Raw genomic sequence first — 12,148 nt, 5'->3', positions numbered from 1 at the left:
GGGGGGGGGGGGGGGGGGGCACACACAGGGAGCATCAGGCATTTGACACACTTGCACCAGACCCCAGTTTTACCTAGTTCTTATGCCAGAGTGTGGCACTGCATCTTGCATAGACACATATACAATGTTGTCATCAGTGCAAGGTAAAGTAATTTTAACAAATGCATTTGCATAAACATTAAATTCTCTAAGAATGCCTTTTACGAGACACCTTTGAATTTTTAACTAGTGAGAAGCATAATTATGACTCAGGTTGAAGACAAGCTAAGCCTTGGGGAAGCTTTTTAACAGATTCTTTAAACATGACTAGTTCTCTCCAGTTAAGAAACTGCAAATGTATCTGACAAACTCAAGGTTGACAGGTTATGTAAACAGGTACCTTTAGCTAACGTAGGACATATAGAGAGCAGAATAAATAGAACAAATATGCAGAGAATTTATTATCTTGCAGGACAAAAGCATGGTTTTAGTAAAATAAAAGATAACTTCTATTTAGTATTTAAATTAAGCTCTATAGAGCTTTATAAATGCAGAACAAGACAGACAGCCCTTTGTCTTGAGCTGATACAAGGTTAAATGGTATATTCTCCCCACACCCCACAAAGTCAGACAACCAATTTATTTGTTTCATGAAAAAACTTGTTTCATAGTCACACTTCTGATAGCAATTCAAACATGCAGCTTTGCCACAGGGATTTCAGACTACAAAGACTTCATGACCAGAAAAAAGCAAGAAGGTAAGGGAAAAAAGCCCAAAACCAAAACAAACAAAAAAAAAGATTAATAAAAAACACTTTTGCAAGAAGGAAAGACTTACAACTCTTTATAAAGATAAGCAAATTCTCACGTCTTGGAAAACAGGAGCTCAAAACCAAGGCAATTTAAATAGTCATGGCGCAAACAACGTAACTGGGAATTAGTTCTATCTACAGCCTCAATCCCTTAACATGACACTCAAATAAATACAGACATGACTGTCTTTAGCATTGCTCAATTGTATATACTCCTTCTGGAGTAAGTGTAGCATATCATTTTCTTTTGAAAAAGCATAACCAGACCAATCTGAAGTTCATGATTGTGATGCAGGTATCCCTGAGAAAAATACATGTTAAAAAAAAAAAAAAAAAAACCAGCAGTAGAGAGTGAACAAAACCCAGATGCATATCTGTAAATCAGAAGTAACCAGGCAGTAGTAGCTTCATGTTGAAACACACCTACTCAAAGAACAGCAGCTGAAGCTTAAGAAGTTTTCCATGGGCCACAAATCCTGCCTACAGTAATTCTAAGGACAGGTATCTAATTTGCCTACCTTCTAAATAACACTTCATATTGGTAAGGGAGGATGACTCAGGCTAGAGAACTCTTCAACCCATGAAAAAAAAAGCGCGCTAACAAAAAAAAACAAAAACAAAACAACCAAAACCCTAAAACCAAAGATTTGCCCTTCCCTAGTTTACCTGCCTGCACCAAGAAAAAGAAAGTGCCACTTACAGCTGTATTTAAAGCTTTAAGCACGCCATTTACATTTTTACCTCAAATTTGTCTGGGTTATGCATGCCTGGGATTGACTGCATTAGGTGTGAGGTTGGATGGTTTCCAAAATCGGAGCTCACATAACCAATGCGAAGTCGACCTTCACTGGCCTTCAAATCCTTGGGATGCTCATATGGTGGCTTGTGAAGAACATTAATCTATCAAGAAAACATACACAACCATTTATAAACTCAGGAACCAAAACCAAACACTAAACAGATGGACAAAACACCCCCATGAGTTTGTAGAATTAGCCTTATCCTGCATCCACTAAGTGGTCTGTGGGCATCTGTTGTTTCAAACCTGCATTACATGTATTGCATTGGAGCCAAGTGTAATGTCCACAAATTGTGTTACGAGATGTCACGTACCCACACTCGGCCAAATAAAGACAGACGTCACTACTGCAAGTTAACACTTCTGCTTTTCTACCAGTTTACTTTTTAAGTATTCCACCTCTGATTATTAAATATACTGATACACCACCACTATGACCAAGAAGTTCTCAAACTACAAGCCACTTGTGACCAGAACGGTATTCCCATGAAGCACCACAGCACGCTTTCTGTTCTTATGCTCACTGTCTGCCCCAGACATCAGCTTGTAGCTGCTATCACTGACAGGATTATCAGGCTATTAGGACAAGCCAGTCTGAAAGCTAAGTGTTATCTTCTGAAGTTTGAGATCTTTACATTAGCTAACCAGACCGGTCCACTGGCTGACAGCGTATTTTCAATTGTAACTGGCAACCTGCTCAAGTAGTCCATCTCAACATTCACAAGCACCAACAGCTATGACTCTCTCATTGAAGTGAAAAAGAAGTTGCATCAAATTTTAGTTAGAGAATTTGCCGTCAACTGCAACTGCACTCTTGGCAGCTTGAGGTGCTGTGCAGTCTCACGTGAACAGCACACAGTTAAGTAATTACAGCAAGAGTATGTTTTTGGAAGAATCTATTCTACTGTACACAAATTACTCCAAAACAGAATCACAACAAATACTCAAGTACTTCCTACTGTTATGCATCGCCCCTGTAACATCACTGGCATCACCACTAAAGCAAGTGCATTTGGAAATCCCAGAGCCAATCAAACAGCAAGGATTCACTAGAGGCAAGGTCAGGTTCCAAGCACTATCGATGCTGGAAAGGACCAGAATTTGAGAAATACTATCACACAGCTGCCTGGATCTGTTTTACTGTTAGGAAAGAATAATTTACTTGCTCTGCTTTTCCAAAACGCCCCTCGTCTAGTTTTGTAAAGTACACACGAGTAACACTATGTCCTATCTTGCTACGGGTCAGTGACCCAGAAACCTTACAAAGGCTAATACTAACTATGTGAGTATTAGATTTTCGGTAGGAACAGGCAAAACCACGAAGTACTTCAATCACAATTGGGCTGTGTAAAACTTTTTACCTTGTCCAAACACAGATTTCCATGTCTCTCAGCAATAGCCTTCCTGAAACTGTGAGAAAGGGGATACAGCATGCTATGATGTGGGTGGACAGAAGGCAGTCTGTTTTTCTCCAGTTGATCAGCTACAATGCTAACCAGCTTCTTCATTCTTTCATCATAGTCTGTCCAGTCACAGACAATCTAGAAAAAGGAAAAATTAAAAGATTATTAGGACAACAGCTTCCTTTGATCTATATCAGATATTTCTCAAGTTGAGACTAATGTTTCTTCCAAAAATGGAAGTGAAAACTTCAGTAATTACTGTTGATGACTGTATAATCTCTTCTGATTTAAGACTTAAGTCTACCCTTTACATTTAAATTCGTGATTAGTTAAGGTGATCAACCTTAGCACTTGCTGCAAAGGAATCTTAAGAATTACAATCAAAGCCTTGTCTTCCTCACCTGCAGACAGTGGGCCAAGTTGCAGTAGGCATCTGGGAAATCAGGTTTCAGTTTCAGAGCAGTGCGGTAAGAGGCAATGGCTTCTGGTATATTCCCTGAGTCCTATAAAGACACAGAAGTGAGTCGGAAGATAAAAATATACTCAGTGTAAGTACCCACAGTGCCCCCCATACTCTAAGAGTGAATCATTTGCATGTGCTACCTTGTGAATAGAGGCCAGGTTGCTGTGAGCATCAGCAAAAGCTGGGTTTATCTGAATGGCACGGGTATAGCACTGTAGAGCTCCTTGAACATCCTGCATCTCCTTCAAAGTATTTCCCATATTAGAATAAGCATCTGCAAATGTGGGGCTGATTCTGAGAAATAAAGATAATATATTATAATGAAAAATAAAAGCTCCTCCTCCGGTGAGAAACCATACCCAGACTTTTTCGTTTGCAAAGAAACTATCTGAATTAAAATACGCTACTGTAAGTCACTTTCTGTACAAATCTATGGCACTTTCCTGTTATGAAAGCCTGGGACTATTACAGATAGTATCCATTTACCTAATAGCCTCTTTGTAATGCATCAGAGCTTCCTGTAACTTTCCTTGCTGTTGCAGAACACTTGCTAAATTTGAATGTGCAGCAGCAAACTCTGGAAACACCTGGAAGAAAAAGAAGTAGAATCTCTCTCTCAAATGCCCCAAGTACACCGTATCAAAAAAGTACTTGTGCATTTCTTACTCTTCTTTTTATATGACTCAGGTCTCTGAGCAGACATTCTTCCACTTACTACTGAAGAGGGGAAAAAAACCTATGTCATATTACACATTCCCAACTTTAATTCCTCACCTGTCCCTCACCACATTCAACTGTACCTCAAGAGCCTTCCGATAAAGACGGACAGCTTCCTCAATATTCCCCTGTTCCCGTTTGATGTTTGCTAGATTGTTGAGAGAATCTGCATGAGTGGGACAAAGTCGAAGAGCTGTATTGTAGCATTCTTCTGCTTCTACCACCTTCAAAAAAAGGGATACTGTTAATATGGTAGTATTTGTTGTAACGGTACTGTTTATGAGAAGTCATTATACAATCACTTTTAATAGGTTCAAGGAGATTTCCTGAGTTGTTCTTCCTTATAACTAACTAAATGAGGGTAACATCCCATCTTAATGAAGTTGGTGACGCCTGCTGTCTAAAATAAACATTCACTGTACTTTTAAAAATTTTTAAAAGGAAAAAGAAATACTCCTTACACTGCCTTTCTCCTTCAAGGCATTGGCCAAGTTACAATAGGCATCAGGGAAGTGAGGTTGTAGTTCAATAGCCCTCCTGTAGGTGTCTATTGCTAGGTCTATTAGTCCTTGCTCATAATACACACAGGCAAGGTTGCCGTGCACAACTGCGTGATTTGGACTCAGACTCAAGGCTCGTAGGTAAGCTGCTACAGCTCTGTAACAAGAAAAAGAAGGTAAACAATCATCCACAGAGCAGCAATTATATTTACCTTGGTCATAAAAACGACCTACATAAAAAAAACCCCAAACTTCAAGGGATATGTATTATTAATGCACACAAATCTGTCCTGTAAGATTTGAAAGAATTAAAAGCCCTATCAAGGGATGATTTATTATTATTATTCACATTATATTAAAGCTATGCTGAATTCTGTAATGACTAGAAGACTAGAAGAAATACTTCATAAGACAGGAATGTTTTCCTCCCACCTGATGTTGTATAGTGATCAACACAAGTCTTCTGGCAAAAAAGTAAAGCTTTCATCTACTTTTTTTAAACACTCTTCATTACTAGGATAACCATGAGACCTTCGCTCCATTTTTTTCCAATTTATTATTCAATTGTAACAACATAAACAGTATTATTACATGTCTTTATTCTCTCCACTAACCTAACACATGAATCATGCTTTACTTACACTTCAAATTTCACTTTGTTCAAAAGTGAGATATTTAATTATACGCTCCTATAGCACTATGACTGATGTATTCAAATCTGATTTCTAGAATATACATAGTACATAAATTCTCAAAAGGTGAAGTAAAGTCCAAAATGATGAGAAAACATGCCCATTAATTCACAGTTAAAACAGAAATCACCGAGTGATGTACACCATGTGCAATGCAACTAGTTAGAATAATTAACCTATTCCCTGCAAGCTTTTATTAAATTTGGAGCCACAAACCACAGCTACCAGAAATTATAATCCAATTAACAGATGCAATATTGTACACTGCATATAAGCACCACAGCCTGGATCTTCTTCCAGAAACAAAGGTAAGATTCATGTATCAGATTAGAGGTCTCAAAACAAGTTAATTCAAGAAGACAGCAACACTACTGCAACCCCATGCAATAACATGATACCAACACATAACAAATACAAACATATTCAAATCAGATGCTTAGCTGAATTTCAGCATTTCAGCTTGTCTTACACAGAAGGAAAACTGTAGAAGACACACTCTTGTAGTTCATGTCCTGAATCATATAATGAAAACAGAGAACTCAAGGGTTCATGTCTTTCTCGGACATCTTATCTTCACCCATCCCAAGCCTTAATTTCAAATATATTTTTATCCATGCCTTCAGAAACTCTCTTTTTTACATTTTACTAAGTACAGGAAAGTAACACAGGAATAGATTCCATGGGAATTTTTATTTTTATTCCGGTAACCTGCTCTGTATGCATTTCAAAGCCATTTGCTTGCTTAGCTTACAGCAGAAGTCTTTGCTATACTGTCCAAAGAGATTTTACATTAGGAACCTAATTTCTAACTTGATACATCTGACAGGCCACTGACAGTCACAGGACTTATCTGCTTACCTGTCAAATATCCTTGCCTCCTTCAGGACATTTCCCAGATTGATGTAAGCATCCAAAAAATTTGGGTCAAGTGTTACAGCCTGAAAATATTTTTGAAGTAACAGTTTTGAGCATTAACACAAAAACATTCTCTATGAAACCTAGTTGGTTTTTTAGTTTGGTATTTTTTGTGTTGTGGTTTTGGTTTTTTGTTTTGTTTTTTTTTAATTTGACAAACCCAATCTGTAAGCATATAAGACTTTATCAATAACCTAGTAAGGAAGGAAAACTTTAAGTTACAGAAATCAATCACAGAGCATCAAAATTATTTATCTGTAGAAACAACAGCACGCACTACCTTCAAATTTATTCATTTGCCTACCTAGTTAGTTGCAACTACTGCAGAACAAGTGTTAAACCTTTATTTCATGTTAGGCTGATCATACTTAACACTTCTGCCTACCCATGCTATGCTGCCTTTAATTAGTTTTCAGGAGAGAAAACCCACCAAAAAAATGATCTATATCCTTTATCTACTGCAAAATAAAGACAGCATTTTAAAACTTCAGCAGCTCAGGAAAACAGAGACAGTTTCAAAAGAGCAAGAAAAGAGCAAATATATCACTTGTGTAGGGAAAATTCAGTAGCCATTTAACTAAAAGAAAACATTTTCACTCTCTTTAGAACTAACAAAATGCAAAAAACTTAAGAACCAATAAAGTTACAGAAGATGCAGTAATAAGCTACATGTGAGTATTTGACAGGCCACACTCTTACAGTCTCTCATGGGAACTATTATTTCCAAATTAAAACACTTTATAATCCATCACTAACTAGACACAGATCCAAAAAAAATTCCAAGCAGTTAAAATTATTTTTGTAGATCTTAAGTCATAAATATCAGGAAGAAACTGTCCACCACATCTTAAATCTGGTTTTAGATCACTTTAGAAACTTTAGATGAGTACATTGATGAGTACTCACTTTAGATGAGTACAAACTGAATTAAGATGCTAACTAGATACTACCTAGAAGGTATCAGACAACTAGTTAATGATACCAATCTAGAGAAGTCTGAAACAAGAGTGGTGAAAAATAATCCCGGAGAATAGGAATTAGTGTCTGTCACTTAAAATTGTTCTCCTCAGTTACTCAAAGGACTGTAATACCTGAAACAAAAATCAAAATGAAAAATTATTTTAAGCAGAAAGTTGTTTCTCCCTCTCACACATGAAACATGCAAAACATTATTCCCATCAAATTAGGTTTTCAAAAAATTTATTCCGGAAAAGGACTGTAGAATAACTTAATGAATTTTCTTTTATTTGACATGTGCCTGAAGCCCTTAGGGCAATTCTAAACATGTCTCTCTAGTGGCATACAGGCAGTCTGAAACATTAGGAAGTCAAAAAAAATTATTAACGTAAGATGTTAACTGGATCATAAGAAGTTCTCTGCTGATCAAAATATTTCTATCATCTACAAGTAAAGAACTACATGTACATTAAAGTCTAGCAGGGAAGCTGATGGGCTTAGATAGTTACCTTTTCAAAGTGATGAATTGCAAGCCAAATTTCTCCTTGGGCATTGAAAACACAGCCAAGATTACTCCAAGCCACTGCAAAGTTTGGTTGAGTCTCAATTGCTTTTAAGTAACAGGCCTTGGAACAGTTAAAGAAGAGAGATACAAGGGAAGGGGAATATTTGTAAAAAGAAAAAAATGAGAAAAAATAATTGTTAGTATGCCTTCTCTAACCAGCCAAAAGTGACCCTGCAGTATAGGCTAGCTTGCGCCAAAACTAATGCGCTGCAAACTGTTGTTGATCCTGCGCCAGCGCAAACCAAAACCCAGGTGCAAGCCCACCATTTTTCAGTTATGCTGATAACAAATTAACATGCCTTTAGACACCAGGTCACTGCAGAAATCATCTTAGAAATAATTAAAGTAGTTCAGTGGAAATATGTGCCACCCTTACGTGCATAAAACCCCAAAAACTACTGTGTAAAAAACAACCTCACATAATAAAATTACAAAACTGTGAAATATTCTAAAACAGATAGAAATTACTTAAAAAACCAGAAAAACTACTGAAAAAGATGAAGCCATTCTTCAGTTTTAATTGTCCTTGTCAAGTGGGATGACACACTCGAATCCCTATCTTTTTTCCCTGGTTTCTTCAAATACATTCAATCACCTGCAGCTTCAAAACCTCAAATGACAGGATTGCATGAAGGTTTAGGTCCCTGTAATGCAAGCGCAAGAAATCGCTGCGCATCCTAAACAGCACGGCGCCACGCTATCGCTGCGAACTGCTTTGCTATATTGATTGCCCCTAGGTCCAGTGAACGGCCAACCAGAATCATTAATCTACCAGACAGGCCCATACAGAAACTCGTGTATTAAATTTGATGTCTGGACTCTAAATGTGTTACAATCCAATTTTATCCAAAAGGCTACAGCCTGGAGCTTGGGCAGTCACCCAATCAGAGATTAATCATCTAGTCAACCGTTCATGAGGGCTTAATCGCACGCAATGCGCGTTACCGCTGCGCAGCCTTTGCGCTACTGCAGGATCACAGCGCATCATCAGAAGAGCAGAACGCTGCAATCCAAACAAAGAAGAAAAAAGGAAAAAAATGAACAACCAGAAGAGTTAGAAGCTTTTACTATTAACTATCTCCAATTATTTCTTTAAAAAAATATTTTAATTTACTTTTACTTTATTTCTTTGAAAGAATTTGTGGCTACTAGTATAAAATATTCTTACATTACTTGCTTGTAATTAAATATTTTAAGCTGTTTCTGAAGCCACAAGACAGAAGATTCAGGCATGGAGGCAAATGGTTTTGCTGTGGCAGTTACAAACCCGTTACCATATTTCTCATCATGTGACTTTTCGGTGCGTTCCTTGCTGGAAGAGGAGGAGGAGGTGTGTGTCTGCCCTAGATCCAGGCCTCGAGCTCCCTTCAGCGAGGCACCTTACGCATGGAATAGGAGGTTTCACCCACCTGAAACCTTCTAAATACAATATCAGTGGTGAAAAACCAAAAACAAGAGAGAAAATAAAACAAGATCATTAGTAAAAGTTCAACAAAGCAATTGCATTTTTTTGGATATGTCTTAACACATGGGAATGAGGACAATCTGTCTGTAACAAGGGAGACATGCAGAAGGGAGAGGGTTAATCAGGGCAACTGCATACAGCAGGGACTTTTTTTTTTGGAAGAAAGGCTCTGAAATATCTACAAAGAAATTAAATTTTAGTTCAAACTGTAAGGAATCTGCTGGCTTGATCTTTCAAATGGACTGATAACCAAAGAAACACATTGCAATTTACTCAAGATATTTTTCCTCATTTATTAAGTTCTCACAAAACGGAATAACACTTTCAAACTAGGTGTCTCCAGAGCTCTGAAACAAAGAAGTCAGCAACCTAAGGCAGGCGCAGTGTCTTGGCCTATACCAGTCACACTAAAGCTGCAGTGAAGTGCAATTCATGTTAGCTGTCCGCTTGGTGGGCTGAGAACCAAGTGTCTCAAAGACTGTTCAAAATCTAAATGCTGCTAAGTATTTTCAACCTGGATCTGACCAAATCAATTAGGCTGCCCTAGGATGGTATGCACATCCAAGTTGTTAAGAGAAATAAAAAAAAATAATAAACTTTGAAGCTGCACTCCCATTACCCCATAAAGATCATAACCCTCCCCAAATGGTGCTGCAGCCAAACAGACAGCTACGCTGTTCATACACTCCACTTTTTAGCATGCGCGTGGGGCTTGGAGTGACAGATGTGGAGTCCAGAGTGTTTCCGATTTCTCCACACTCCTCACCCCTGCAGCGCGGACGCGTAAGGTGGCTTGTAACAAGACAATTTCTTTGTGCAATCCAAGTTTTAACATGCCAAGAATTTTAAACTCATCTTGGTGTTCGAATTCTCAGTTTAGGAAACACAAGACTGCTATAAGCCACCTTTCCACTACAGCAAGTTTTCTTTCGATCAGTTCATTTCCCAAACAAACCAGCTTTGTCCTTCTGATTTCTTTATTTTGGGGGAGGGCAGAGGGAAGACATGAAGAAAAGATATTCGAGGGGTTCGCATACTGCAACTATTCATCATTTACTAGCCTTTCTTCCACTATAAAGGGAAGGGAAAAGTTAAATAAAAATCTTTAAAAGCCAATATTACAAGGTAACATTTGGATAAGTTTCTTCTCCACTTACAAGCCACAAAGGACTTTAGAAGAGCAGCATTTTCAATAGCACCTGCATCGTACAGGGATCTCGAGCTAACCACAGGCTCTCTGCTTGGCACCAGCAGGCAAGCCTCAGATTTGAAGGACTGTTACTTAATTCCAGATAAGAGCATGATGGAGCCCCTGCCCAATACTTCAGAATGTCTAGTTCAGCAGAAAGGCTTGGTAACGTTCCATTTCTTGACTTAAACCAACTTTTTAACATGGACATGCCATATCTTGCCCTGCAACTACTCTGGGGTGTTTCAGTGCCTTCAGTTTTCAGCAGTTTCTCAGACTGTCTGTAGATCAACGCAGATTTGAAGACTTGGTGCAAAGTTCAAGTTTTCAAAACACTGACGTTTACATGTATTCTACCCAACACCTACCTTGGCTTCTTCCAAGCGACCCAGGGCTTTGAGCAGGTTCCCCAGGTCACTACGAACACAGTACAAGTCCTGAAAAATCAAAGCCACACGATCAGCTTCAGGACTCCAGATACCCAAAGGTCTTCACAGAGAACTTGCAAAGGAACGCCCCAGTCCTCTACAGCTTATTTTAAATTCTTAAGAAATACATCACGAATGTAAATGATTTTTCTTGACCTAACATTACAGCCAACAGATAATCTTACTGATTATAGTACTGTAAAAATACAACTGTAAAGAAGTAGAAAGTAAGGAAGTAATATTTCATACAATTCTTCTTTATACAGAAATATAGAAGAAAACCAAGAATGAGTGCCCCCCCCAGCAGCTCAAGTTCTTTTGCCATACATAAATACCTGAAGCTCCCCTCCCCCCCCTTTTTTTTTTCAAGCATGACTGCAAACCTGTATTCTTAAGTTACACCATTGCCATTATGGCTTTTAACTAGATTATACATAGTCATTTTGCTTCCTGTATCCCCAAAGCAGTTTTTCTCCCTGTTTCTCCCACTAATCCATCTATTTTCAACAGCCTTGCCACATGTTGTTCTTCTTTCATTTTTAACAGCAGCACAGGCTGCAACTGCATTATCTAGCAGTAAAGACCACAGAGAATGGGGACATTTTTGTCAACACTAACAAAAGAAGTTTCTAACCTAAACAAAACTCAGCTCTGGTAAGAAAACACCATCTATAGTATTTCTAACCAGTGCATAAACTCCACTAGTCACACCACTTAGCATACTAAGGTTAGACGAGTTCACCTAGGCTGAAGAACACAGCGAAACAAGATTCTGAGCTCTTGTTGGACTGGGTGTGCACTCGCTTTTCCAAAGGAAAAAGGATATATGCACACCAGACCAAGGCTGCATTTGAAGTATTTTTTGACAAAACGTATGACCAAATAGCAAACAGATACCTTCATCATGCTGAGTAGTACTATACAAATTATTTGAGTATGCTGCAAAATAAACAGAAGATAGCAGTCTGATACACTGTTTACTAAAAATGTCAATTCAAAACAGTTACAACCAAAAATCCAAACACCACATCTATTTTATAGGAGTCACTTATAGACAGATACTCACTTTCAGCCTATAAAACATAAAAATGATGCTTCTGTAAACCAGTCCACAGTGGAAATCTAAGCAAGGCAACTGTCATCACTATGAAATTCCTGACTTCATGATACCGTAATACCTGATTTTTCAAGCTCTCACATTCAAGTCTGAGCAGTGATTCTCTCACTGTAATAATACTGCCTTAAAGCACACAAATGAGGTTAT

The 12,148-nt window shown here is 38.1% G+C and overlaps 1 protein-coding gene across 3 annotated transcripts in view; it reads right to left on the bottom strand.

Annotated features, from left to right (window-relative positions):
- OGT (O-linked N-acetylglucosamine (GlcNAc) transferase) overlaps positions 1-12,148 on the bottom strand; it is a 28,204-nt gene that overhangs the window by 10,164 nt on the left and 5,892 nt on the right. For 2 of the 3 annotated variants that reach the window (XM_010565325.1, XM_010565326.1), the window contains exons 4-13: positions 10,825-10,893; positions 7,747-7,863; positions 6,224-6,303; positions 4,635-4,830; positions 4,257-4,397; positions 3,943-4,043; positions 3,597-3,750; positions 3,395-3,496; positions 2,952-3,131; positions 1,533-1,691 (exon numbers count right to left, since the gene is read on the bottom strand). In XM_010565325.1, the coding sequence (XP_010563627.1) occupies positions 1,533-1,691; positions 2,952-3,131; positions 3,395-3,496; positions 3,597-3,750; positions 3,943-4,043; positions 4,257-4,397; positions 4,635-4,830; positions 6,224-6,303; positions 7,747-7,863; positions 10,825-10,893 (1,299 nt within the window). Of the gene's footprint in view, positions 1-1,532; positions 1,692-2,951; positions 3,132-3,394; positions 3,497-3,596; positions 3,751-3,942; positions 4,044-4,256; positions 4,398-4,634; positions 4,831-6,223; positions 6,304-7,746; positions 7,864-9,076; positions 10,894-12,148 lie in introns of all 3 variants that reach the window. The other variant, XM_010565327.1, reaches the window with a different exon arrangement.

The sequence above is a fragment of the Haliaeetus leucocephalus genome, unplaced genomic scaffold (genome assembly GCF_000737465.1).
Source record: "Haliaeetus leucocephalus isolate CR32 unplaced genomic scaffold, Haliaeetus_leucocephalus-4.0 Scaffold189, whole genome shotgun sequence".
Taxonomy (NCBI): Eukaryota; Metazoa; Chordata; class Aves; order Accipitriformes; family Accipitridae; genus Haliaeetus; species Haliaeetus leucocephalus.
Note: the sequence above shows the minus strand (reverse complement) of the source record. Positions and strands in the feature narration are given on the sequence as shown.